This window comes from Phoca vitulina, unplaced genomic scaffold, assembly GCF_004348235.1.
Source record: "Phoca vitulina isolate PV1807 unplaced genomic scaffold, GSC_HSeal_1.0 scaffold26, whole genome shotgun sequence".
In the NCBI taxonomy this organism is placed as follows: Eukaryota; Metazoa; Chordata; class Mammalia; order Carnivora; family Phocidae; genus Phoca; species Phoca vitulina.
Genome location: NW_022589729.1, coordinates 17,502,336 through 17,529,614, shown reverse-complemented (window position 1 = coordinate 17,529,614; position 27,279 = coordinate 17,502,336). Strand labels below are relative to the sequence as shown.

The 27,279-nt window shown below is 33.4% G+C and overlaps 1 protein-coding gene across 7 annotated transcripts in view; it reads left to right on the top strand.

The window, feature by feature from the left end:
* KCNT2 (potassium sodium-activated channel subfamily T member 2) overlaps positions 1 to 27,034 on the top strand; it is a 377,236-nt gene extending 350,202 nt beyond the window's left edge. For all 7 annotated transcript variants that reach the window (XM_032422169.1, XM_032422163.1, XM_032422167.1 and 4 more), the window contains 3 exons: positions 442 to 742; positions 16,388 to 16,472; positions 25,157 to 27,034. In XM_032422169.1, coding sequence (XP_032278060.1) covers positions 442 to 742; positions 16,388 to 16,472; positions 25,157 to 25,268 — 498 coding nt within the window. In that variant the 3' untranslated portion in view covers positions 25,269 to 27,034. The remainder of the gene's footprint in view (positions 1 to 441; positions 743 to 16,387; positions 16,473 to 25,156) is intronic.
* Positions 27,035 to 27,279: the final 245 nt, after the last annotated feature.

Genomic DNA, 27,279 nt, shown 5'->3' with positions numbered 1-27,279 from the left:
AATATTATTAATTCCAAAAGTAAAACAATTTTCATAACCTTAATTTAAATTTCGTATAAAATACCTGTTGTAGATTTAGAAAAGTCCATTACATTGACTTTATTTGCAGATTTAAATTATTATTTTTTGTTTGTGTTCCAAACAACTCTATGCGAGCTAGTCATTTGATAACAGATGCATGAAAAATGAAATCCTTTCATAAAAACTTATATGGGAGATGCAAAGCTATTTTATCTGCTTCATATATAAGTTCAAAACAATGTATTTTCAAATAATATTTTTAATAACAACAAAGTAAATCAATGATTATGATTTGTTCTTTCTGTGAAAATTCTCATGAGCTATATAATGATACCAAGTTATTAGCAAAAATTATTAGCCTATCTCCAGGTTTCAGTAGTTCCTAAGATATCTAATTATCAATATCCATTTCCTTTAAAGTCTCAGATATCCATCAGTGTAGAAGAGTGGGAAGACACCAAAGACTCCAAAGAACAAAGTCATCACCGAAGCAACCACCGCAACTCAACTTCCAGTGACCAGTCAGACCATCCCTTACTGCGGAGAAAGAGCATGCAGTGGGCCCGAAGACTGAGCAGAAAAGGTCCAAAACACTCTGGTAAAACAGCTGAGAAAATAACCCAGCAGCGACTGAACCTCTACAGGAGGTCAGAAAGACAAGAGCTTGCTGAACTTGTGAAAAATAGAATGAAACACTTGGGTCTTTCTACAGTGGGATATGGTATGCTCTTTAAAAGTATTGTATGCTATGGACTTGTGATTCTTGCCATAGTCTTTGTGTAGTTGGTTCAGATTTAGTAAGTTAAGAATCACATTTTTGTTTCACAGGCCAGTTTGAAGGAACTACTGACACATATCTAATACAGAAAATTATGATGACAGTAAAAGTAAATGCTAAAAATATTAAGTATTTGCTTAGTTCTCTAGGCACTCTGCTGAACTTATTATATGAATTATCTTAATTTTAATTTTCTCCAAAACTTTTCCATTTTAGAGATAAAGAAACTTAGTCAATAACTTGCTAATTAGCTTTTTAATAGCATGGCTGAGATTTATATCCTGTTCTGTCATGCTCTTACACACACACACACACACACACACTCTCACACACTCACACACTCTCACGCACACCCAAACCACATTTTATTCTAGGAACTGGGATAATATGAATTTGAGGCATTGGCAAGTAACTAAATGTACCAGTCACAAATGAGCCAAATCCATAAAATTTGTTTAGTTTCTTGTGGTCCAGAAATAAAAGTCTACAAAAGCTTTAATTTGAAGCTCAAATAGTACTTGATTTCATATAGCGTAGATTGCATCAATAATTATTAAGTTCCTGTGTTGATCTATGATTGCCATATAGACCAAAAAGCACAGCTTAAATAAATAATGCAAAGATAATTTTAAAATATATTCTTTACTACTCTATGAATTTTATTTAAAAAAGAAATTTAGTCAACTTAGAGTAAAGCCAGATGACAAAGTGGTTTTTGTTTTATATATATAACTTGGGTAAACCAGAAGCTAAGATAATATAAATATCATGCAGGTTAAGGATAAAATGGAATGCATTCTATATTTGTCCCATCTCATCTTTATTATTAAAGTCTCAACTTGAAACAGTGTATATAGGGAGAAATTTCAATTATTGAATTAGGTAGAGTTTAAAAGAAGTTAACCTGCTAGAACTATGCAAGGTGCTTTATGTGTGTTTTTTCATTACTCCTCATAACCCTGAGTGGATAAGTGTCCCACTTTACCCTAAGAATTTGAAGCTTAGAGCTTAAAGACCTTGCTCAAGGGCATACAGTTGAAATGTGTTGGAGTCAGGATTCCATATGTAATTGAAATAATTATTTAGTACTTACTTAAACATAGTACAGACTAATCTGTTAGCAATAATTTTAATATAATCACACAAGGTCTTACGTTAAAGAGTAAATTCAAAGAAAAATTGATCTTCCTTTTAAAAACTATATTAATAATTCTTTGCTAATTTGATGACAGTATGATTGTATTTCTTATAGAACTATAGTCCTATATTTATGTGTACTTTTGTTAGTTATTATTCAGCTACTCTTTCTTTTTTTGGAAAGTTCTAGTAAATGATTGTTCATCCAAGTTCCAGCTGTGTTTCATGAACATTATAACTCAAGGCTGGTCCTGTAAGCAGTGTGGCAGATAACAGTTTGACTCTAAGAGACACAAAAATGCATGAACTGGCTGCATGGGAGAATCATCAGGGAACATATTATGTTTTTGCTAATGAAACTTCTATCAGGTACCTTGCATTTAGTTATTCTCTGTGTTTTTTTTTTTAAATAAATCTGTTAATTTAATTCTCACACTAACTCTTACAGAAAAGAAGAATGGATATTGTCCACCTTCTTTTTTTCTCTCTCTTTTCATCTTTCTTTCTTCCTCTCTCTGTCCCATTCTAATCATCTACTCATCCATAGGTCCATCAATCCATTCTAAGGCCATGTACTAGCCACCTTTAATAACATAAAGATTATGAAAACAGGATTGGGATTTAACACATCATGAGCTTCTGGACTTCTCCATGTGTTCCTAACTCACAATAATTCATCCATCCAACAGATAATATTGGGCTACACTGGGAATAGAATAATGACCTATTCACATAGGACCTCTGCATTTTTGGAACTTATATTCTAGTATCAGCCAGTAGGCTCATTGAATTATTTAACCTCTCCAAGCCTCTTTTTATCACTGTGAAATGGAATTAATAATGTCTGTCTTATAAGTTTCTTGTGAGGGACAAATGGGATAATGAATAATAATGTGCTGAGCCCAGAACTGGCATTCAGTTAATACCACAAATCTTCCATTTATCGATTTAAGTACTACTGTATGTACATCTGTGCTTTATACATAAAAGGAGTAGATTTTTCTTTGCCCACCTCAGCCAAACCAAACAAAACAAAAACAAATTTTGTACCCTCAGGGGCAATATTGCCTCCATTGAGGATGCGTGCTTTAAAACAATTATTTTGCATGTTTGTCTTCCTTCCTTGAGAGAAAGGGAATATCTTACTCATCTTTTCAACTTTGGATCCCCAATATATTACACATTTCCTGACACATAGGAACCCAGTAACTGCACATTGAATGTGTGAACAAATGGAGTGCTTACAGGTGAGAAAACAGGGTCTCAAATATAAATGATTTCCTAGCCTACTAGACACTCAAGTCAGTATTTTAACTTACGACTTTTGACTCTATGTCTCTTTGTATTTCCACTACACCACATGTTCTTTGTGCATATCATCAATATTCTATAGTGATTTATAGTTGAAAAATGTTTTTACATACATTAAAAAAATGCATGATGATTGATTTAACCATAAGTCATAATCTACTTTTTTCTGAGTTAGGTCTGGCGTGCTCCAAAAGAATGAATAGATTACTTTTGACCTCTTGGATATGAGACATAAAGGAGAGGGAAAGGGAAGAGTCAAAAGATGACTTTTGAGGGTTTTCATTTGAACAATTAAGTATATGGTGGTGACATTCACTGAGCTTAGAGAAAGAAGACAAATATGTTGGGGTAAAGATAATAAATTTAACTCAGTCCTAACTAGGCAATGTTGTAAAAGAAGCTGGATATCTGCTATCTGGTTCTCAAGAAAAAGAAATGAGATGTTATATAGACTTAAGACTCTATATGCTGATAGAGCATATGGATTTTAATTAAAATTGTAGGAGTAGATGAAATAACCCCTGGTAAAGGACTATAAGAGAACTTTGGAAAATATTTCAAGAATGTTAAGGGAAGAAGTATTTTTTAAAAACAAGAGACTGAAATGTCTAGAACTGAATTACCCAAAATATGATAGTATGCTATCAATTGGTTACATGATTTATCATGACATTGATCCTTTATACTTTCAGAAGGCCATGTGGGGCCTGGGGTGGTCAGAGGCACTCCTCAGGCTGGTTACTTCCAGCCATAAGCAGTTTTGTCTGTTACCCCAATGTGAGTACAAATATCATTTGTTATATGTTCTATGATGTGAAAAAAATGGTGGAAAGTATTGGACTGAGATATAGGGGGCAATGATTAATAATGCCAAAGAGTGTCATTGAGTGATAGATCATTGATGGACCTTGGTAAAAGTAGTATCAGTTAATTAGTATGTGTGCAAGCCAAATTTGAGTAGCTTGAGGAATGATGTGAGGTAAGGATTTGAATATAGTGGATTTAAATATATTAGAAACCCCAAGGTATTGGAAATTTAATGTTCTATCTCATTGCTCCACCATTTATTGCTTCTATTGCCAAAATCATGTCACCGTACAAGATAGATGTGGGAACTCCAATTATTTTGTCCACATTCCATCAAGCAGGAAGGAGGGAGATTACCAGAGAAGGAAAGGTCTCTTCAATTAAAATATACTATGAAGTAATTGCACTCACCATTTCAGCTAAGTCCCATTGGCAAGGAATATGTCTTATTTTTGGTGGCCCAAATCTAACGTTAAAGAAGACAAGAAGAATTACTCTATTGAGAGACAACTGTCTGTCTGCCACAGCAGATATTTTTAAGAAGTTTCATTGTGAAGGAGAGGTGAGAATATGGAGTTAACTGGATGGGAAAGTGGAGAGGGAAGCGAGACTGTTTGTTTTGAAGAACAGAGAGATACGAGCATGTTTATTAAAATTGAGCCATTAATGAAGAAGTTGAAAATACAGGAAAAAGATCATAGTTGGAACCTTTTGCTTTGGTAATTGGAAATGAAGAAAAATACATGTTTTAAATGCAGTAAACTTGTAGGTATTTTGACAGGAAGGTAAGTAACATTTCATGTGATATTACATAACGCACGTTGATATGACCAATATTATTTTCTAAATCTAGAAATTCAATTCTGGAACATATCTGGCCCCAAGGATTTGAGAGATGGAATTTGAGGACCTCTATATTTTGGTAAAATAGCTAAAGTGAAAATCTACAAATTCTGCTTGCTTTCCATTGAATTTTGGGGGGAAATTTCTTCACTATAATTTTTTAAAACTTCCCCTCAAAGTTCATGGCATTGTATACAACAAACTGGCCATGTGTTTTTGGGGCAAGTCACTATCGCCCTGAAATTCATGTTCTTTAACCATCAAATGAGGATAATAAAGCCTTCCTAAAGGGGTATGGTGTAAAATAATAAAATGTATGTGAAAAAATGACTTTTTAATCTGTAAGCTATACTGCAAATATGAATAATTATACTTTTCTTTATGTTCATAACTGGCATTATTCTTCAACAATCTATTTAGAATAGCTCTCACATTCACAAAACAAAATTATTCTTTCTAACTATTGACAGATTCTTAATGATTAGCTCACAGAATGGCGCACACTAGTGAGTATAAATTGGCAAGTAAGTCTTCCTAGTGTGACTGCTCCTACAGGTGTTAGCCAATTTTGACATGGATTGTTGTAAGTTTCATACTGTTACTAAAAGATAAAATGCCAAGGTAGAAAAAAACCAAATCCTTTTAAGTGACAAAGAGATAACTACTAGTTATCCACTGGCTTTCATTACATCTATCAGAAGGTCTTAGTTTCTTTCTAAAGTAACTTTATAATTGCCTGAAATAATGGACAAATTAAACAAGTACTATTTTTTTTTTAAGACAATAAGGAGACTTAATCCTTTCATTCTCTTTCTTATGGGAAAGAAATAAGCAAAATTAACAAAAAGGACTGTTATTTCAACCCAAAGTTATGATAGATAAGGTAGTGGTAGTAGCAATAGTAATAGTAGTGGTAGTAATAGTAGCAATCATCAACTTCTCATATTCTTTTGTAAATCAATTATCATTTTTATGTAAGTTTTAAAAATTTTTTCCCAAAATCTTAGTCAGTAAGTCAGGTACCTTTTCTAGTACAAAATTATTTACAAATTTTCCTAAAGCAAATTACCAAAGAGGGAAAAGGTACCATAGCTAGATATTTCTTCAAGAATGGTGGAGGGTGGGAGGGATGGGGTGGCTGGGTGATAGACATTGGGGAGGGTATGTGTTATGGTGAACGCTGTGAATTGTGCAAGACTGTTGAATCACAGATCTGTACCTCTGAAACAAATAATACATTATATGTTTAAAAAAAAAAAGAAGAAGAAGATAGCAGGAGGGGAAAAATGAAGGGGGGGAATCGGAGGGGGAGACGAACCATGAGAGATGATGGACTCTGAAAAACAAACTGAGGGTTCTAGAGGGGAGAGGGGTGGGAGAATGGGTTAGCCTGGTGATGGGTATTAAAGAGGGCATGTTCTGCATGGAGCACTGAGTGTTATACGCAAACAATGAATCATGGAACACTACATCAAAAACTAATGATGTAATGTATGGTGATTAATATAACATAATAAAAAAAGAAGAAAAAAGAATGTTTTGCAGATTTTAGTACTTAGGAGGAATAATATAAGTATCTGAGGTCACTGTAACAAATTCATCAACAATTTAGCATTTCAAAATTAATTGATATTAAATTATTATTTTTGAAATGTGTTGTTTACCTTTTTCCTATAAAAATGAGTATAAGAATATTGATATGCAAAATCAATATACTCCCAGTATAGATTCCCAGAATATGGATGATTTTATGTTACTCTGTATTTCCAGAACTGATTCTCATGAGGAGGCCGTCAGAAACAGAAGGATACATAGATGAGCTTGTTTTATGTTAATCTCATTCTGTATACAGAATATTAATAGAAAAAAACAAACTCAATGGTTTTCTCAATAGATAAAGTAATGAACTTTCAAAAGGGGTAATTGTTGAGCTGATAATGATTTTTGGTAAATGGAAATATTTGGGCAATGAATTTTTCATATATCCCTAAATTAAAGCTATATAGTTTTGTTTCATGGATTTGTAACATGTCCTTCCCAGAACATTAATTTTTCAATATCAATATCTTTATATAATTTAACATTGCAGTCAACTGCATTTTAAACATACATATATTTTATCATTATGACTAGAAGTTCAAATGTGTTTTAGCATGTGTGTAAGAAGAATGTGGCCAATTTGAATAAAATGAAATATTTTTTACCATTGAGAAAAAAAGTTTATTGGTTGAATGAACTTTTACTCAATATTTTTTGAGAGGGCAGAGAATGGCTTCCTAATTGCATTAAGATAACAAAAAGAAACTTCCAGTTATGATGACCATTTATGTTCTCAATTTAAATAACTTGAAAAAATATAGATCAATAGTGTGCAGACTCTGGACAAAAGAAAGCATATAACTTTGTTACTTGAGGAAAGGGAATCAAATGAATTAAGACTTATACAGGCTAGAATTCAATGAGATGGACCCCAAATAAAATATGTATTCATATATATGAGCTTTTCCAGTAGAAAAATCAATCAACAGAAACAGATCCAGAAAAATGTGAATATTAAAGTAGTTATTACAGTATGGTTTATATGCTCAAGATGTAGAGGAACACAGAAGCATGATAAGGAGAGAAACTAAAGATATAAAAGAGACCATACTGAACCTCCTAGAGGTCAGAATTTATAAAAGAGACCATACTGAACATCCTAGAGGTCAGAATTTATGATGCAGTATTAAAAATGAAATGTGTGCTGGATGACATTAACATCAGGATAACTGTTGCAAGAAGAAAATATCAATGAACAATAAACTATCCAAAATGCAGAATAGAGAGGGGGAAAAAAATAAAAACCTTGAAAAAATAAAGAGTGTTACTTACTGGTGGGACAGTACCAAGTAGTCATGCAATTGGCGTCCCAGAAGGAAAGAAGAGAATAGATATTTGAAGAAATAAGGACCAAAATTTTTCCAAATTTGATGGGAACTCTATTCAAGATCTTAGAAGCTCAATGAAGCTCAAGCCATATAACAAATGAAATAATGGCAAGACACAGTATACAAAATTGCTGAAAAACTTCAAAAGGAGCCAGAGAAAAAAGACACTTTATGAATGAAAAACAAATACACTTGACTCTTGAGCAACACAGATTTGAACTATGCAGGTCCACTTATACATGGATTATTTTCAATAAATATACATACAATACTCTAAATGTATTTTCTCATCTTTATGATTTTCTTTACAACATTTTTTCTCTAGCTTACTTTATTCTAAGAGCACAGTATATAATACATACAACATACAAATATATGTTAAGTGACTATTTATTGGTAAGGCTTTTAGTCAGTAGTAGACTAGCAGTAGTTAAGTTTGGGGGAGTCATACATTACAAGCAGATTTTCTACTGCACAGGGGGCTGGCAACCCTAATTCTTGCCTTGTTCAAGGGTCAGCTGTACAAGGATGACAGTAGACTTCTTGACAGAAACTTTGCAAACCAAAACACAATAGAGGAATATCTTTGGAGTACTGAAAAAAATAGTTTGCCTAAAACTTTATACACAATAAAAATATATTTCTAAAATAAAAGCAGATAAAGACTGTTTTAGACAAACAAAAGCTGAGAGAATTTGTCAACAACAGATCTGCACTATGAGAAATGTTAAAGGAAGTTCTTAAGACAGAAGGAAATTGATGCCAGGTGGAAGTTTAGATCTAAAAAGAAATGGTAGGGGAGCCTGGCTGGCTCAATGAAAAGAGCATGTGACTCTTGATCTTGGGGTTGTGGGTTCTGGTGCCATGTTGGGTGTAGAGATTACAAAAAAAAAAAAGATAAAAAGAAATGTAAATATTGAGAAAATATAAAATATATGTTTTTATTTTATACATTTTGTTTAAAGACAATTTACTGTTTATAACAAACATTTTAAGATTTATAGAACATATAGAAGCAAAAATGTATGACAATAATAACTCAAATAATAGGAAAGTAGAAATGGAAATATAATTTAGTAAGCTTGTTATACTACACATGAAGTGGCATGTTATTTAAGCATAGCCACTGAGAAGTTAAGGCTGTATATTGTAAACCCGGGAGCAAGGGCAACAAGTATAGCACATCTGATTTTGTTTAAAAAAAAAAAAGCAACCATCCTTGCTTGTTTATGTATTATCTATGGCTACTTTCACTTTATAGTATAAACAATTTACTAAATACAACAGAGATCATATGGCCCAAAAGCCTGAAGTATTTACTACCTGGCTCTTCACAGGAAAACATTTGCCAAATGATGACCAAGAGAAACTACAAAATAACTAAATTAAAGAGATATAACAATGCCCAATAGTGCAAATACATTGGAATGATTATAAGAAGAAATTTTTTAAAATCTTAATTAATCCAAGCAAGGTAGAGAGGGGAGAAGAGAGGAACAAAAAACCATATGGGAAAAATAAAACACAACTACCAAGAAGGTAGATTTAAACCCAACTATATTGATATTTATATTAAATATAAATGGACTAAACATTTCAATTAAAAGACAGAAGTCATCATATTAGATTAAAAGAGGCAAGATTCAACTCTGTATTGTGTATGAACCCACCAAAAATTTAAAGAAACAAACAGGTTAAGAGTAAAAGCATGAAAATATATATTTCATGCAATCATAAATCCAAAGAAAACTGAGTGGCTATAAAAATATTAAAGTAGATCCATGCTGTAACATGGATGCTTGATAAACATGTGAAGAAGAAAAAAGCCACACAGAAACACACTGCATACTTCTAGAAAAGTCATTGTTCCTAGAAATCACTGATTGCTAAGGGTTGGGCGTGAGAGGAACAATTGACAATAAAAGGGCAGGAGGGACCTTTTTGGCATTATGAAAATGTTCTCTATCTTAATTCTGGTATAAGTTGCATTACTGTATGCATTTATCTAGACTCTGTGCACTTGGAATTAGTGAATTTCTTTTTTTTTAACCAGCAAGTCTATGAAATAAACAGAACAGTGATGATTATCCTAAGATAATTTAAATGTTATGCTTAAAATCATATAGGAAGTTTACAGTTAACTTATAAGTAAACCTATAACTAGAGATGCCTGACTCCTCTTGTGAAGATTGTATCTACATAGCATACTGCCTTTCAAGAAAATTGCTTAAAAGGTGTATGAAGACAAGGACTTTGCCTACCTTTTCATTACTCTGTCCCCAGATTTAGAATTGTGACTCTAATCATGTCCAGTTAACATTATTAACTGACTAAACTGAAGAACAAAATAATACATGTGTGACAAGTTATGATTATTAACTGTCATAAAAATGCCTCCTATAAATCATATGGAAATACTACAGGAGAGCTATAAAATTGGAAAACATGTTAATTTTAAATTGTTCAGGTAATATGTTCAATATATTTTTCTTCAGTCTCAGATATTATTTCAGGTGAAGTATCTTTAAATTTAAAACAGTGTGTTCAGTTGTTAAAATGAAAAAATAAAACAAATAAATGTGGTCTTTCCAAAATCTTTTAGACTTTCTGTAGTATATTTATTCTACTTTTTCAGATTATCAACTAGAATAATAGTTTTAAATTTAGAAGTACTTCACCTGAAAACATATAGAACACATTTGAAAATGTAATTAATGTTCTATTTAAAAATAGGTGTGCCTATAACCCTTACTTTGTAAACAATCTGTATCACTTTGGCCCACATCACTTAATATAGAGTATCTGTCATCATAATATTTTGAAAGAAAATAGCATTTATTGAGCAAGTCCCATTCACTGGGATACACAAAAACCTCTGAAAGTCAGTACTTGGTGGGGCAGGGAGGGGGCACACACAGCAGAGAAAGCATTTTAACAAAGCAAAACTGGACTTTACACCATTGAAAAAATATGTTCTTAGACATTATTCACTTTCACTTTTATTAATTTTGTTTTTGAATTCTCTATCATATTAAAAAAATTGCAAGGGGGTTTTGGTCTTTTAATATTTATAAAAGGTAGTAGATTTTAAAAGGTTAGGAAATATTGAATACTGTATTTTAAAAGGAAAATTGGGCCTACAAGAACGAGTTTTGTGTATGAAGCTTGTAAGTGATGGAGTAGCTCTTGGCAGAGTTGAAACTGAACAATTTCTGAAGCTTGGCTTTATATCATGCTACTTGTTTCACTAATTTGAAACAATTCTAAATTGTTCTAATTCTAATATTGATTTCTTAATGGTTTATATGAAGGGAGGTTAAGAGAGTCCTGATATTCATCTTGTGTATCACAAAATAGTTCTAAATTATTGGAAGGTAATGAAAATTATTTTAAATAGAGGTCATTAAATAAAATGACTGTTTTATCCTTATCTCTAACCATGTTTTTCCCCCTAAAATAGACTGGTAAGTTCAGTAAAATTGACAAAATAGTTGTATTCATAAGTGTAGCTTGGTACTAAACTGAAATACATGAGCAAATTAGTTCAACACTATAAAAATAGCCAGTTTTATAGCTGGATAACACGTAACGTGTTTAGAAATTCAGAAGAGGGAAAAATGAAATCATTGCTGGGTTATGCTATTACTGATTATTTGGATTATTGGACTATGTAGAAGAAGTAAGCACTTGTGCAACTGGGAGTATTTCCCTCAATAAGGTATTTCTTGTAGTGACTGAAGAAAAATATACCGTCAGTCTAGTACAGCATCAGTATCTTCATCTTTATTTGCTTTTTGCATCAGCATCCATATATGCTGTTGTATCTCCCTTCTAAAACAATCTCAGTCTCTCCTTTCCTCCCTCCCTTGTTCCTCCCTTCCTTCTTCCCCGTCTCTCTCCACCTCTACTCTCTCAGGTTCTCTAGCTGTCTTTTCTTCCCTCCTTCCAAATATCTTCCATTTCCATTGCTCCCAAGCCACCATCATCTTTCACCTGGGTTTCTATATTGTTTGTCTACTCTTCCTGAACCCAGATTTGAGCCACTAAAGTCAATTTTCCACAGAGCAGCCAAGTAAGGTAATATATTCAATAAGAAATTAGATCATACCACTTAGTCTCCCACCCTTGTAACCCTCCCATGACTTCCCATTGCTTTTAGAATAAAATTTGAACTTCTGATCAAGGTCTGTAAAGCCCTAAAGGATCTGCTCCTAGTTTGACTTTTCAACATTGTCCCCAATTAATCTCCTCCTTGCTCACTTTAGTCCATCCACAAGGGCTTTTTAACTCAACCATCTCAGCTTTCCCATTGATGTTCTCTTTGAACACTTTTTCTTTCCTGTCTTTGCATGCTAACACCTTCATATCGCAATACCTGTATGGTTATTATTTACAAGTTATGGATTGATTTTGCCTGCTACAATAATAGGAAACCTTTATATAGCACTTGATATAAATGAGGCACTGATTCTAAGAACTATATATTTATATTGTTACTTTTAAATTATATTTATTATTCATTTATAATTTAATTTGAACAATAACCTATGAGATAGTACTATTGTTCCCCCCCCCCCCATTTTAGAGCGCAAGAAATTAAAACAGCACAAGAGATTAAAAGAAACTAAGTAATTTGCCTAAGGCCTCAACATGAGTAACTGGGAAAGCTGGATTTCAATGCAGGCACTCTGGTTTCAGAACCTCTGTTCTTAACTGAGTCTCTTATTGATACCTTTGTATTATTTAGAATGTCTCCTTAATTACATAACACATAATGGATATGTTTTTAGAAATATTTAGTGAAATCTACACCATCATATGTAAAATTTAAATTTCTTTCTGATCAAGCCCCGCATCCATCATCCATCAGGCTCCTTGCTCAGTGGGAAGCCTGCTTCTCCTCTCACACTACCCCTGCTTGTGTTCTCTCTCTCACTGTCTCTCTCTCTGTCAAATAAATAAATAAAATCTTTAAAAAAATTAAAAAAAAATAAATAAAAGTACTCTTAAAATTCTTCAACAGGAAATATTTTGTAAGAAAAGTAGGCGTATAAATCCATTTCCTTTCTAATGTGATCTATTGACATGAAACATTCTAAGCAAAATATTTGCTCTATGGAGATTTTGACTTAATAATTGCATGTGCTAATTAATACAGCAAAATAAATTTCTTGGTAAATACTACTAGAAATTTTTTAATTTGACTCTATACAATTTCTTTTAAAGTTTTCAATATTTTGGTACATTTGTTTTAATTTTTCACAAGAATAGCTTCATTTAAGATAATTATATCAATGATTAAATAATTTTAACAAAACAATATAAATATGTAATGATATAATGATTTTTATTTTGCCAGGGTCAGAGATTACTTGTCAGGAACACATCGAATATGCTCACAACAGATTTTTTTAGCACATATTTTCCTGATAGGAAATAGAATATTGATTCTGGTTCATGAACCAAATATTCCAAAGCAATTTTATTTTATTCACTAAATATGTTGTAGTTTTGGGAAAGAGCCTTATTTAATTCACTGGGACTTGTCACCACCAATGATGATGGTGATGATGATGATGATGATGATGATGATTATGGTAGGATGCTTACCACAGTTTCCCTTCCAGAATTCAGAAATAACAAAAAAATAAATATAAGGAATGACCGATAGAGAGTAATACCAGACTTGGCACTGATAAAACTAGATCGTTGAATATGGTTTTGATATGTGACCACAATAGGTTTTTAAAACCTTGCTTTCTAATTCTTTTTTTTTTTTTTTTTATTTGGCAGAGAGAGGGAGAGAGACAGCGAGAGAGGGAACACAAAGCAGGGGGAGTGGGAGAGGGAGAAGCAGGCTCCCCGCCGAGCAAGGAGCCCGATGCAGGGTTAGGGTTAGGGGACCCTGGGACCATGACCTGAGCCAAAGGCAGACGCTTAAGGACTGAGCCACCCAGGCGCCCCTAAAACCTTGCTTTCTAATTCTTAACCACAGAGTCACAAAGAGGAGAATGAACTGTAGGACTTCCAACAAAGCAGCATGACAGAGAAAAAGCAGATAGAATTTACTCTACAGCAAAGCAGACATGAAAGACCAAGAGAGAATAACTTTGAACTCAGCAATTTATTTTAATTTCTTTTAACCTAACACTGAGGAGAAGTCAGTGAAGGGTGGGGGTAGGGGGGAGAGCGTGGGGAAAGAAACCATGAGTGATGAGTTCTGATTGTGTAACCCATGTCTTGATATAAATCATATAGGACCACTGAACTGAGCACATTAACAAAACATTCCCTTCAATTTCTGGAGTGCATGGAAACATGAAAATCTTCAGAATGATAAATAAAACAGACTACTTGAGCAGAAAAAAAAATCAACACAATAGTTGTATCTACTGCTGTAGAGTTCTCAGTTATCTCCAGTTTTTACACTTGTAACAGGCAAACCAAGTCACCGATATATCTTGACTTCATGCCAGAAGACAAATGAGTACAACATTATGTTAATAATCAAGGAAAGAGGTTGGGTATTGATATTGACTGAGAAGTTATTTGTTAAAATTGTTTTCTCTAATGCCATTGTTTAATAATGTTCACTGTTTATATGAGAAATTTTAATAATGCCACTGTTTATATAAGAAATTGAGTTATACATAGCCAAATGAGATGGAGATTTTCTAGTAGACCTGATACATTTTAGAGTATCCTGCTTAAGTCTCTAGAATGTACTATGGATCTGTTCCTTTGTACAACATTTATGGAAATTCTCATAAGGGGAAAGTTTCTCAAAAAGTATAGATAAATCAAAATTGCTTTTTATATAGAAAAAGCACCTTGGTCATCTCCTGGCAGTACAATATGTTTTGAGTTGGAATTTTACCTTATTTGAAGTAAGCTCATCATTTTATATTCATTGGAATTCTGAGCTCCAACTGGTTGAGTTAGCCATTTACCCTTAGGTATAATGGACAGGTTTAAAATACAGGGTACGAGTAAAAATACAGGATTCTCAGTTAAATTTGAATATCAGATAAACAGCATATAAATGTTTTAGTATAAGTATGCCACAAACAGTATTTGGGACATATTTATACCAAAAAAATGTTAGTTTTTATCTGAAATTCAGATTTCACCAGGCATTCCCTATTTGGCCTGACAACCCTATCCCTCTGACAGGATACAATTCCTGTGTCCACCCTAGAGATATGCAACCAAATATGTTCCTTTTTTTAAATATAAATTTGATGATCTTAGGATTATAATAGTTTTACTCGCAAACTTATGGTAAGTTTGATTACACTGCAGTTTATCTTCCTTGTAAGATAAGGATGTTCATTTATAGACTTTAAAAATAGGACACATCTGCATGGCAACTTAAACTATCATAACTGAAAATATTATTAAATTTTACATATTCAAGTGATAAGCTTCTAGTTAGATGAACATAGTGGTAGACATTATTTAACAAAAATGATACAGATTTTCCAGGGCAGGAAATTATCAGAGTCAAATATGTTGGCCTAAAAAAGACCTTTATTTTAACTTTATGCATTTGAGTATTGATGTATCTCCATTGGTATGAAATATATTCTTAGATTTTGGATCAAACTGCAAAATTTAGTACCTTGTTTTAGGAACCAAGCTTATCTGCAACTGAAGTGGCTAGAAGGATACCATGTATGGCTCTAGAGCAGGATTTTGAACAGTACTCTCAACAGCCTAAAAATGTCACCCTTGGGAGGATTAATGTTTATTGAAGTATGTGTCCACATGGCTTTACATTTACATCTTATCATAGCTTGGCAGCTAAAAAATTGAGATCTCAAAGCTGTTTTCTTTTTCAGTGTCCTATATAATATCAAGTTCGCTCTCCAAACTTGAAGACTGACAATGTTTTCAGAGTGAATTGAAAAAATTAAAAAGACAAAGCCTTTTATTTTAAAAATACATATTGTTTTAGAAGAACAACAAATAATTTAGTAGTACACCTCCCTTGAAACTTACAGTTAATTCTGCTCTGCAGGAGTCTGTATTTTGCGAAAACATTAGGATGGCTTATATCAGGTATATCCTATAACAATGTGAAACATTTAGAGCCTTCAAGGTTTTTAGATACATTTCTGTTGTGTTTTTTAAACAGGATGTCATCAGATGACTTTTCACAGAATTTCCCATATGAATATTAATATCTGGCCATCTATAACTACAATTATTTTTTATAATTGAGAAGACATAATAAATTAATAAACATCTTGTCTAAATATTTCTTTAATAGAAATACTTTTTCAGTGTAATAGCTTAAAGGATAGAATATAACTGTAGTTGTTCTGAACAGAATTAGATACTTTATTTTTATCATCTGTTGGGAAAAAAAATGAGTACCTGTCAGATATTTCCAATGACAGTAATTTGAAAATAGTCAAAGTTATGTACACAATCATGCTGTGGGCAAAACTATAGCAAGTTCTCGTTGACAGCTGTATGGTTTGAAGATTAGATGCTCTACAGTAATTCCTGTAATTTTCTGTAAGTAGTATAACAAACTTGGCATTTATTTATCTTCTAGATGAAATGAATGATCATCAAAGTACCCTCTCCTACATCCTGATTAACCCGTCTCCAGATACCAGACTAGAGCTGAACGATGTTGTGTAAGTTGATCTCCTATTTCACATAAGGCATTTATTTTTAGAAAACCAGTAATTTATTTATTTCTATATTTTTGTTTCCACCATTAAAGTCCCTTATTTCTTGTTTCATAAATGCTTATAAACTCCAAGTCTAATTTTTATGTTCAATAAATAAATGCATTTTATGTATTTCTCTGTGTAATACTGTAAAAAAAAAACGCATTGTAGAATTGTAGAGGTATAAAAGAAGAAAATGGCAGCAGGAATTCTGTATTCTGTGAGCTCATATATATTTGGAGAAGTAAGAGAAAACATGCAGAATAATAAGAGAACAGCTCAGAGGCAAACCTGAAATACTCCACATTATCTAGTTCTAAATATCTTAGTGTTCCCAAAAGCTCTAAGTAAAATAAGTCAAAACGCTTACTAGGAAAATGTCTATGGTAGTAACTTGGTTAATCAAAAACTCTGTGCCATGCATGTACAATTGCATTAGTGTTTCCTTAAAAGTGTGATATAGAGATAAGACATTTTTCCTGATTTCAAAGTCTTACACTCTAATTAACAAAATACAATTTAAACATAAAAAATTTAATAGCAATATATAATATGACTTTTTTACTAATGAATTAAGCATCAACTGAGTGAAACAGTGCTTTTCTAATTTCAAAGAGGAAGACATTATTGTGAGTTACAGTGATTACAGAGGATATAAGGATTTGAACTAGACTTTGAAAAGTAGATAAGATTTGTGTAGGTGGAGAGCACAGGACATTCCAGAACAGGGAAATGGCTAGAGAAAATGTACTAAGTGGGGATTGCATAATGTGCTTCATTTGGCAATACTACAGAGTCCAGTTTGACCAGAGTAAAAAAGCTTTGTATTACTAGCATGTCTGTTGTTCACTAAACATAATATTGGAAACGTGTATTAAAACTGACTCTGGAAGGACTTTAGATAACAAAATAAAGAGTTTAAACTCAGTTTAAACCTTATAGGCAATGGGAGGTACTTCGATATATGAAGAAGAAAGTAGCGAGATTTTAGAAAAGGCATTTTGACCGTTAATGGTGTAAGCCTAGGGGAGAAATATCTAATACGGATTTGCCCTTGAGGTCCATGGTCCTGAGGCTGAGCAGGATCAAGAGCTGCTGAGCTAAGGTAGCTAATTCCAGATTGCATTACTGACATAATACAAATACCAAAGATCCAAAAGTTTTGGTGGGTGTGAGGTCAACAGGATGTGTTTGTATCTATAATCAGGAAAATCAGGAATAAAGTCAGAGACTAAGAGGACTGAGAATATTCTGTGATGCAGAGTATAAGATGGATCCATGCAAGTGGTTTAGAACTAAAGCTAGTAATATGCCAAGAATTAGAAGGCTACCTTTATATATTTTGTGAGAGGTTTTGCCTGGGATGGAAAGGATATATATATATATTTTAAAGAGCATTGCAAGAAGTAGAATTTATTAGCAGGATGGATTAAAGTTGAAATAGGCATGAAAATAGGGAAACCAGTTAAATTGCTGTTAGGAAAGTATGAGGAAGATAAGAATCTCTCATAGCATTAGGATAATGGATTGTAAAGGGAGGCTTCTATGTAGATACACTTAGGAAGGCAAAGAGTAAGACTTGTCATTGGTGTGGGAATTGGAAAAGAAGAAGTCTAACATGGCTTTAAGATTTCAATACTATAGAGAACCCAGAAGTGGACCCACAACTATATGGTCAACTATCTTTGACGAAGCAGGAAAGAATGTCCAATGGAAAAAAAGACAGTTTCTTCAACAAATGGTGTTGGGAAAACTGGACAGCAACATGCAGAAGAATGAAACTGGACCACTTTCTTACACCATCCACAAAAATAAATTCAAAATGGATGAAAGACCTAAATGTGAGACAGGAAACCATCAAAATCCTACAGGAGAACACAGGCAGCAACCTCTTTGACCTCAGCCCATAGCAACTTCTTATTAGACATGTCACTGGAGGCAAGGGAAACAAAAGCAAAAATGAACTATTTATTGGGACTTCATCAAGATAAAAAGCTTCTGCACAGCGAAGGAAACAATCAACAAAACTAAAAGGTGACAATGGGAGAAGATATTTGCAAATGGCATATCTCATAAAGGGTTCCAAAATCTATAAAGAACTTACCAAACTCAATACCCAAAAAACAAATAATCCAGTTAAGAAAGGGGCAGAAAACATGAAGTAATGCTTTTCCAAAAAAAACATCCAAATAGCTAACAGATAACACGAAAAGATGCTCAAAATCACTCATCATCAGGGAAATACAAATCAAATACAAATCAAATACAAAAGATAAGATGAGGAGATACCACCTCACACCTGTCAGAATGGCTAAAATTAACAACACAAGAAACAACAGGTGTGGGCAAAGATGTGGAGACAAGGGAATCTCTTGCACTATTGGTGGGAATGTAAACTGGTGCAGCCACTCTGGAGAACAGTATGGAGGTTCCTCAAAAAGTTGAAAGTAGAACTACCCTACGCTCCAGCAATTGCACTACTAGATATTTACCCAAGGGTACAAAAATACAGATTCAAAGGGGTACATGCACCCCGATGTTTATAGCAGTATTATCAACAATAACCAAACTATGGAGAGCCCAAATGTCCATCAACTGATGAACAGATAAAGAAGATATGGTGTATATATATATATACATATATAGGAATATTATTCAGCCAATCAAAAGGAATGAAATCTTGCCATTTGCAACGATGTGGATAGAGCCAGAGTGTATTATGCTAAGTGAAATAAGTCAGCCAGAGAAAGACAAATACCATATGATCTCACTCATATGTGGAATTTAAGAAAGAAAACAGATGAACATATGGGAAGGGGGGAAAGAAAAAAAGGAGAGAGTGAAACAAGCCATTAGTGACTTTTAATGATAGAGAACAAACAGGGTTGATGGATGGAGGTGGGTGGGGGATGGGCTAGATGGTGATGGGCATTAGAGGGCATTGTTGTGATGAGCATTGGGTGTTGTATGTAAGCGATGAATCAGGGAATTCTACTCCAGAAACCAATATTACACTGTATATTAACTAACAAAATTTTTAAAAATTTCAATTCTATGTGATGGCCAAATAAATAAATAAATGCTGGTTCACTGAAGCAAATCAGAATAGGGAGGCAGTTTTCTAGGAAGAAAAGGGGAATTTTTGGCTGTGGAAAAAAAGAAATGATGAGTTTTCTATTATGAATAAATTTGATATGAACATCCAAAAAAAAAAAAAAGATGGTGAGGTAGAGTTTAGATACATGTCTAGAAAGCATATAGAAATATAGTACTGGAGCTTTGAAGAGAAGCTAGTTATGTAGAAAATATTGATTTTTCATCTTCCAGATGAACAAAACTAAAAAAAAAAAAGAATGATTTTAGGGTAGAAAGATAAGTATGTTTCAAAAACTTCATAGGAAAATACCTCAGCAGGAATAACTTTAACCCAAAATCAGTGTGAAAACAATTTATAATGCACCTCAAATACAACTAATTAGTATAATGCTTTATATTGCCATCTGATAATTCTGGTTAGAATATTAGAGCTTTAGGGAATGAGATTCATGATAATTTCACCTGCTTGAATTCTTTTTTTTTTTTTAAAGATTTTATTTATTTATTTGACAGAGAGAGAGATAGTGAGAGCAGGAACACAAGCAGGGGGAGTGGGAGAGGGAGAAGCAGGCTTCCTGCCAAGCAAGGAGCCCGATGTGGGACTCGATCCCAGGACCCTGGGATCATGACCTGAGCCGAAGGCAGACACTTAACGACTGAGCCACCCAGGCGCCCTCACCTGCTTGAATTCTTTTGTGTGTATGTGTGTGTTATTGGTACATAGCATTATTTTCTTTTTTTAAATTTTATTTTATTATGTTATGTTAATCATCATACATTACATCATTAGTTTTTGGTGTAGTGTTCCATGGTTCATTGTTTGCGTATAACACCCAGTGCTCCGTGCAATATGTGCACTCCTTAATACCCATCACCAGGCTAACTCATCCCCCCACCCCCTCCCCTCTAGAACCCTCAGTTTGTTTCTCAGAGTCCATAGTCTCTCATGGTTCGTCTCCCCCCTCCGATTCCCCCCCCTTCATTTTTCCCTTTCTACTATCTTCTTTTTTTTTTTAACAAATAATGTATTATTTGTTTCAGAGGTACAGATCTGTGATTCATCAGTCTTGCACAATTCACAGTGCTCACCATAGCACATACCCTTCCCAATGTCTATCACCCAGCCACCCCATCCCTCCCACCCCCCACCACTCCAGCAACCCTCAGTTTGTTTCCTGAGATTAAGAATTCCTCATATCAGTGAGATCATATTATGCAACCATCAAAAAAACATGAAAGCTTGCCATTTACAATGACGTGGATGGAACTAGAAGGTATTATGCTAAGCGAAAAAAGTCAATCAGAGAAAGACAAGTATCATATGATCTCACCTGCTTGAATTCTTAAGGCAGCTGTCAAAAATTATGTCCAGTGGTGATGTTGAATTTGTGGAGGACTTTAAGTTACATGAAAATATTTATGATGCATTGGCATTTAACTGCCCATCCTGGAGACTTCACTTTGTATATTACTATAATAAAACAAACTGCTCTGTTTTTCTTGCGTCCATATTTATACATGTCTTCCTTCCTTTAAACCTACAAAATTGGGCAATTTTTATTAATTTTCCATCCTCTCTATAATCCCAACCTTCTTATGCCTCCTTTTCAAAGTAGTAATAATTATATTGACTATGTAATTTTTTAAAAAGATTTATTTATTTTAGAGAGAGAGAGCGTGTGGAAGGAGGGGCAGAGGGAGAGAATCTCCAGCAGACTCCCTGCTGATCATGGAGCCTGACACGGGGCTTGATCCCATGACCCATGAGATCATGACCTGAACCAAAACCAAGAGTTGGACCCCACCATCTGAGCCACCCAGGCACCCCGATTCATAGTGTTTTTTAGGGAGTTATGCTTACCTTATTCATATTTCATAATAAATTATAAACTTATGAACCTAATATAATTATTTCCCATGATTATTTTTGATGGAATGGAAAGATATTGTTAACCTTTTGAGTCTATAAACATGTCCTTTCATTGAATAGATGTTTATAATTTGAAATAATTCCCTCCAAATTTAAACTTACAAATAAAATATGTATGTTACAATATGTATTTTACATGTAAAATAAACATGATATTTTCTGCCTTGTGGATACTCTTATTTTTTTATTTGTTTAAAGCTAAAACATCAGCTTGACTGCTATAAAAAAACCTTTTTTTTTTTTTTTGCAATGATCTGTATTTGTGGCCATTGAAATAATTAAGTTTTACTATAACTGGAGCAATGATAAATATCACGAAAAAAAAAAGCCTACTGTGACAAGTAGTACATAAATACATATTTAAGAAACTATTTTATTAGACTCATAGGTTTAGTAGTGATAATAAAGAAAGCAACTTTTGCAGCTATATCAATGAATTTGGGGGTAATAGATTATATCATACCTTTTGGTTTTCTAAAAAATTTCTTTCAAAAGTTCATTTTAAATAAAGGGGCAACTTTAATTTGATTCAAAGACTAATAAATAACTAGGTGATTGGTGTTAAACAGCTTAACATTCTTGAAAAAAATGAAAATCAAAATACAAAGTATCAAATTTTGTGGGATGCAGCAAAAGCAGTTCTAAAGGTAATAGCAATAAATGCATATATTAAGAAATTAAAAAGATCTCAAATAAACAACCTAACTTTACATCTAAAGGAACTAGAACAAGAAGAACAAACAATGCCCAAAGTTAACAGAAGGAAAGAAATAATAAGTCAGAACAAGGGGTTCCTGGGTGGCACAGTCAGTTAAGCCACTGACTCTTGGTTTTGGCTCAGGTCATGATCTCAGGGTCATGAGATCAAGCCCCATCTTGGGCTCCTCACTCAGTATGGAGTCTGCTTAAGACTCTTTCCCTCTCCCTCTGCCCCTCCCCCTGCCAATAAATAATCTTTAAGAAAAAACTGAGAATGAAAATAAATGAAATAGAGACTAGAAAAATAATAGAAAGGATCAATGAAACTAAAAGCTAGTTTTTTGAAAAGATAAAGCTGACAAATCTGTAAGTAAAAATAAATTTGCCATATGATCCAGCAATTCCACTTCTGGGTATATTATCCAAAGGAAATGAAAACAGGATTTTGTTGAGACATATGTACACTCATGTATATTGCAGCATTATTCACAATAATAGATACAGAAACAACTCAAATGCCCATCAGTGGATGAATAAATAAGAAAGATGTGGTATTATATATAGTGGATATTATTCAGCCATGAGTAAGGAAGATATCCTGCCATTTGCAACAACATAGATGGACTTTGAGCACATTATGGGAAGTGAGGTGTCAGAGAAAGACAAGTACTGACTGATACCATTTATATATGGAATCCAAAAAAAAGTCAAACCCATAAAAAAATAGGTGGTTACCAGGGGATTGGGAGGTGGGGGATTAAGATTGATGGTGTTTAAGGGTCCAAGCTTATAACAAGAAATAAAGATAGAGATCTAATGCATAGTATAATGAATATAGTTAATAATAACGTACTATAATAATGTAATATGATGAATATTGTTTCAAGGGCAATCATATTAAAATATATAAATGTATCGGGGCACCTGGGTGGCTCAGATGGTTAAGCGTCTGCCTTCAGCTCAGGGCATGATCTCAGGGTCCTGGGATCGAGCCCCATATCAGGCTCCTGGCTCAGTGAGGAGTTTGCTTCTCCCTCTCCCTCTGCCTCTCTCCCCTGCTCATATTCCCTCTCTCTCTATCTCTCTCTCTGTCACATGAATAAAAAAAAAATTTAAAAAATATATAAATGTATCAAAGTAACATGTTGTACATCTTTAATTTACAAATTGGAACATGTTCAATTTATCAAATAAAAAGTGCTTAATGTTCACATTAGTTTTCTTCATCAATCTACAATGCTAGTGATATTTAAAGTAATTATAAAGCAGTGTGCATAGACAACAATACCCATTTAAGGATTCAAGGACATTAATTCCACCTTTTATTTGATCAGAGAAAATAGACTGTAGTGCTTTAATTTGCCTTTTCTCATTTTCATTAAGGAACATATTTTATGAATAATTTTCCTTTAGTTTTTAAGAGGAAAAGTACAATCTTCATTAGAGTTCTCCCTTTAAATTAGGTTTTCTGCTTATTTTTTCTATCTCCCAAATTATTATAAAACTATGAATTCCTAATTTCATTTGCATCTGAAACAAGGCTTTGTTCAAATGCTGCATTACATGCATTTACTTTCCTCCTCTCTCAGCAAACTGTCAGTGGCTTTCCACTGCCTTTGGAACAGAAATCGAACCTACTTTATCCTGAACCTTAAAGTCTTTCGTTAGCTGTTTTCTACTTTTCTTCCTGAATTTACGTTCCACTATTTCCTGGTTTAACGATTCTCCCGAAGTCAAACTCATTTTCTAAAGAGATCAGGAGCAAGCTTAGAGAGAGAAGCTCAACTCAACCTTCTCAGTAAAGTATTCCCTAATTCTCGTTTTTTTTTTTTTTTATTTTTTTGTCTTCCTGTGATGTTTGGAATTTATTTTTCTTGTTTATATCTGCTTTTTAAATTAAACTCTACTAATCTTGTGCAGGACAGCGGTTAGGGTTTGTGACTTTTTGTATTCCCAGTTCCCAACACAGTATTCCAGAGAAGCTCAGGAAGTGGAAGCTCATGTCATATAGAGTCTGAAGTAAAACATCTCTCTTAAAACAAATTTTAACATTATTGAAATGTATGAGTTTGGCGGATGAACATTTTCCCATTTACCAGTAGAACGAATTAAGAATTATTTTTTATTTTTTTTTTTTAAAGATTTTATTTATTTATTTGACAGAGAGAGACAGCGAGAGAGGGAACACAAGCAGGGGGAGTGGGAGAGGGAGAAGCAGGCTTCCCACCGAGCAGGGAGCCCAATGCGGGGCTCGATCCCAGGACCCTGGGATCATGACCTGAGCCGAAGGCAGCCGCTCAACCAACTGAGCCACCCAGGCGCCCCATTATTTTTTATTCTTTTGTATAATTGCTCACCGTTGCAGAACCTGAATTTTAGATTAATTTCTAGATAATTAAAAGGTTATCTCTGCATATTATTCTTCAGAGCATGTATCAAATGACTACTTTTTTAGAATCCTGAATTATATAAATTAAAAAGACTATAGAAATTATTTAGATCAGATTTATTTATGAATGATAAAAGACTAAGAGCAGTTAAGTAATAGAAGGATCATAGCTGAAATTTAGGTCTCCTTGTTAGAAAAATAGCCAAAGAAAGGGATGATAAATCAACAGGATAGTAAAGTAAAACATAAAGTTTTGATAAGATGAAGGTGGTGAAACAGACCATAACTAAAAAATAATAATTCTTGATTCATCAGCATACATCATCATAATCTGCTTAGGTATAGAAACAAGACAAGTCCTGCCAAATTGTATAGGGCAAGTAAAAAGTGAATCCTTCTACCGGTGCTATGCATAGACACAGTTTAGATTACCTAAAAGCTAAATACGTTTGAAGCAGCAGTCTAAGGTGTAAGTGTGAATTAGTTTTGCCTTTATTTACTATTATAGTTATTTGCTTTGTTTTCTTTTCCTAGATACTTAATCCGACCAGATCCACTGGCATACCTTCCAAACAGTGAGCCCAGTCGAAAAAACAGCATCTGCAATGCCGTGGCTCAAGACTCTCGGGAGGAAACTCAGCTTTGATAAAAGGAAAATAAGAGACCCTTTTTCCCTACAAAAATCTTGCTTGAAACCACTCTAAATCTTAGGGGAAGAATGAGTGGTGCTGGCATGAAAGAAACATGATCAGAATATATTCAGTTCTCTCGTATTAAAAGCAATCTATTCTCTTAGAAGTCTAGATTATTTTGAAATTTAAAGTATTGCTTATCGGTACTCCTCCTATTAATCTGAAAGACATCAATGGAATGATTTTAAAAACCTAAATTAAAACCAAAAATTTAAATCGGGTATTTGTTTGACAATAATCCAAACTGTACGAAGCTAATTTTTAAAAGTATTAAGGTTTTATGAAAGTAAACAGAATATCCAACTATATTTGGCGCATCACAATGGACATAGAAGATTGTGGCTCCTCTTAAAAATTAAAGTCATATTATATTCTTTAAACTTGCCGTTTTATAAAATTGAGTTCATCATAAATGTCTAGCATCTACACAGAGATTAACCAACAAACTTGTGTGGCTGACTTTTGTGTAAGACTCATAGTTTGCTTTAGAGTATAAATCTTTAAATCATTTTAACCTTTTTTGTTGCCTTTTCATATGATATCATATTCATTTTAGAATTTGAGATGTTCACAGCATGTTTTAGAACAGTGAGGAAGCCAAAACAAACAAAAAAATATCAAGTACCTGAACTTTTTGCTAACTTTATGTCTGACACACATTGTATGCCAAGAAAAGTGTTAAAAAGCAAATATTTATTATTCTCCTAAAAGAATGCCTAACAGAGAAAATACTAAAAACACATATGTTGACTTAAATTGAAGCCAAGAATTAAAACATTAACTGGTTTTCATTAGGCTCTTGAGCTTTAACATTTTCATAATCTATATAGTGTATTTCATTAGAAAGAGACTTTAAAATTCAAACAGGCAAAATTATACCTTTTATGGAATATAAGGACATTCCAAAACATTAAAAGTCCTCCTCTATGCTTTAGTATTGAAATACTCACACGCAAAACAATGGTATGTTAAAAAATTTGATTTAATTTTGAAAAATCATCTGTAGGACATAGGTTTTAACACTGTGAGGAAAAAACATGTAGTGAAGATAGGTAGTTTTTGCCATTGAAATTTAATATAAATCATGAAGAATTTTACAGTTATAAATTAAATATAAATTGACCCTTGGTGTTATTTTATTGCTTTATTCCCCTTCAGAAATAGACTGAAAAGCACAAGAGCAGAGTTTGCCTTGTAGTTGGAATGTGTTAAGGTATTCCCATGAGAGAGATATTGATAAATTTAAAAAGATATTTTTCCTCTAATTTTGTATTTTAAAAAATTTCTGGCCTTGACATTGAATTTTAATTTCACAAAAAATTGGACATATAAGATTAGGAAGAGACATTTTCTTCTTCCTTTTCACAAAGAAGCAGATAGGTTGGAAAATCAGTAGAAGAATTAAAAAAAAAAAAAACATAGATAAAGAAAGCCTAAAATTCCCCAAATAATTCTATGGAAATGAAAATGTAAAACCTAACATGTGAAATTATAGCTTGATAGCCATTGTATAATTTGGCTTAGAGAAGATTTGTTATTGTTATTTTTTAGTATTTTTTAGTATTTTTAGTATTTTCCATTACTCTCATTTTAGAATAACAAAAACACCAAGAATATCCCCTAAAACAGGGAAAGCCTATCGTTAACTTTCTTTTTTTTTTTTTTTTAAAGATTTTATTTATTTGACAGAGAGAGACACAGGGAGAGAGGGAACACAAGCAGGGGGAGTAGGAGAGGGAGAAGCAGGCTCCCTGCTAAGCAGGGAGCCCGATGCGGGGCTCGATCCCAGGACCCTGGGATCATGACCTGAGCCGAAGGCAGACGCTTAATGACTAAGCCACCCAGGCACCCCTATCGTTAACTTTCTTTAATCAGTCAGGGAAGTAGAGAATTTATAACAAGTTACTTAAAATTGGAAGCGGACCTTAAAACGAAGATTGTATGCATATTCATGCATGTATGTTG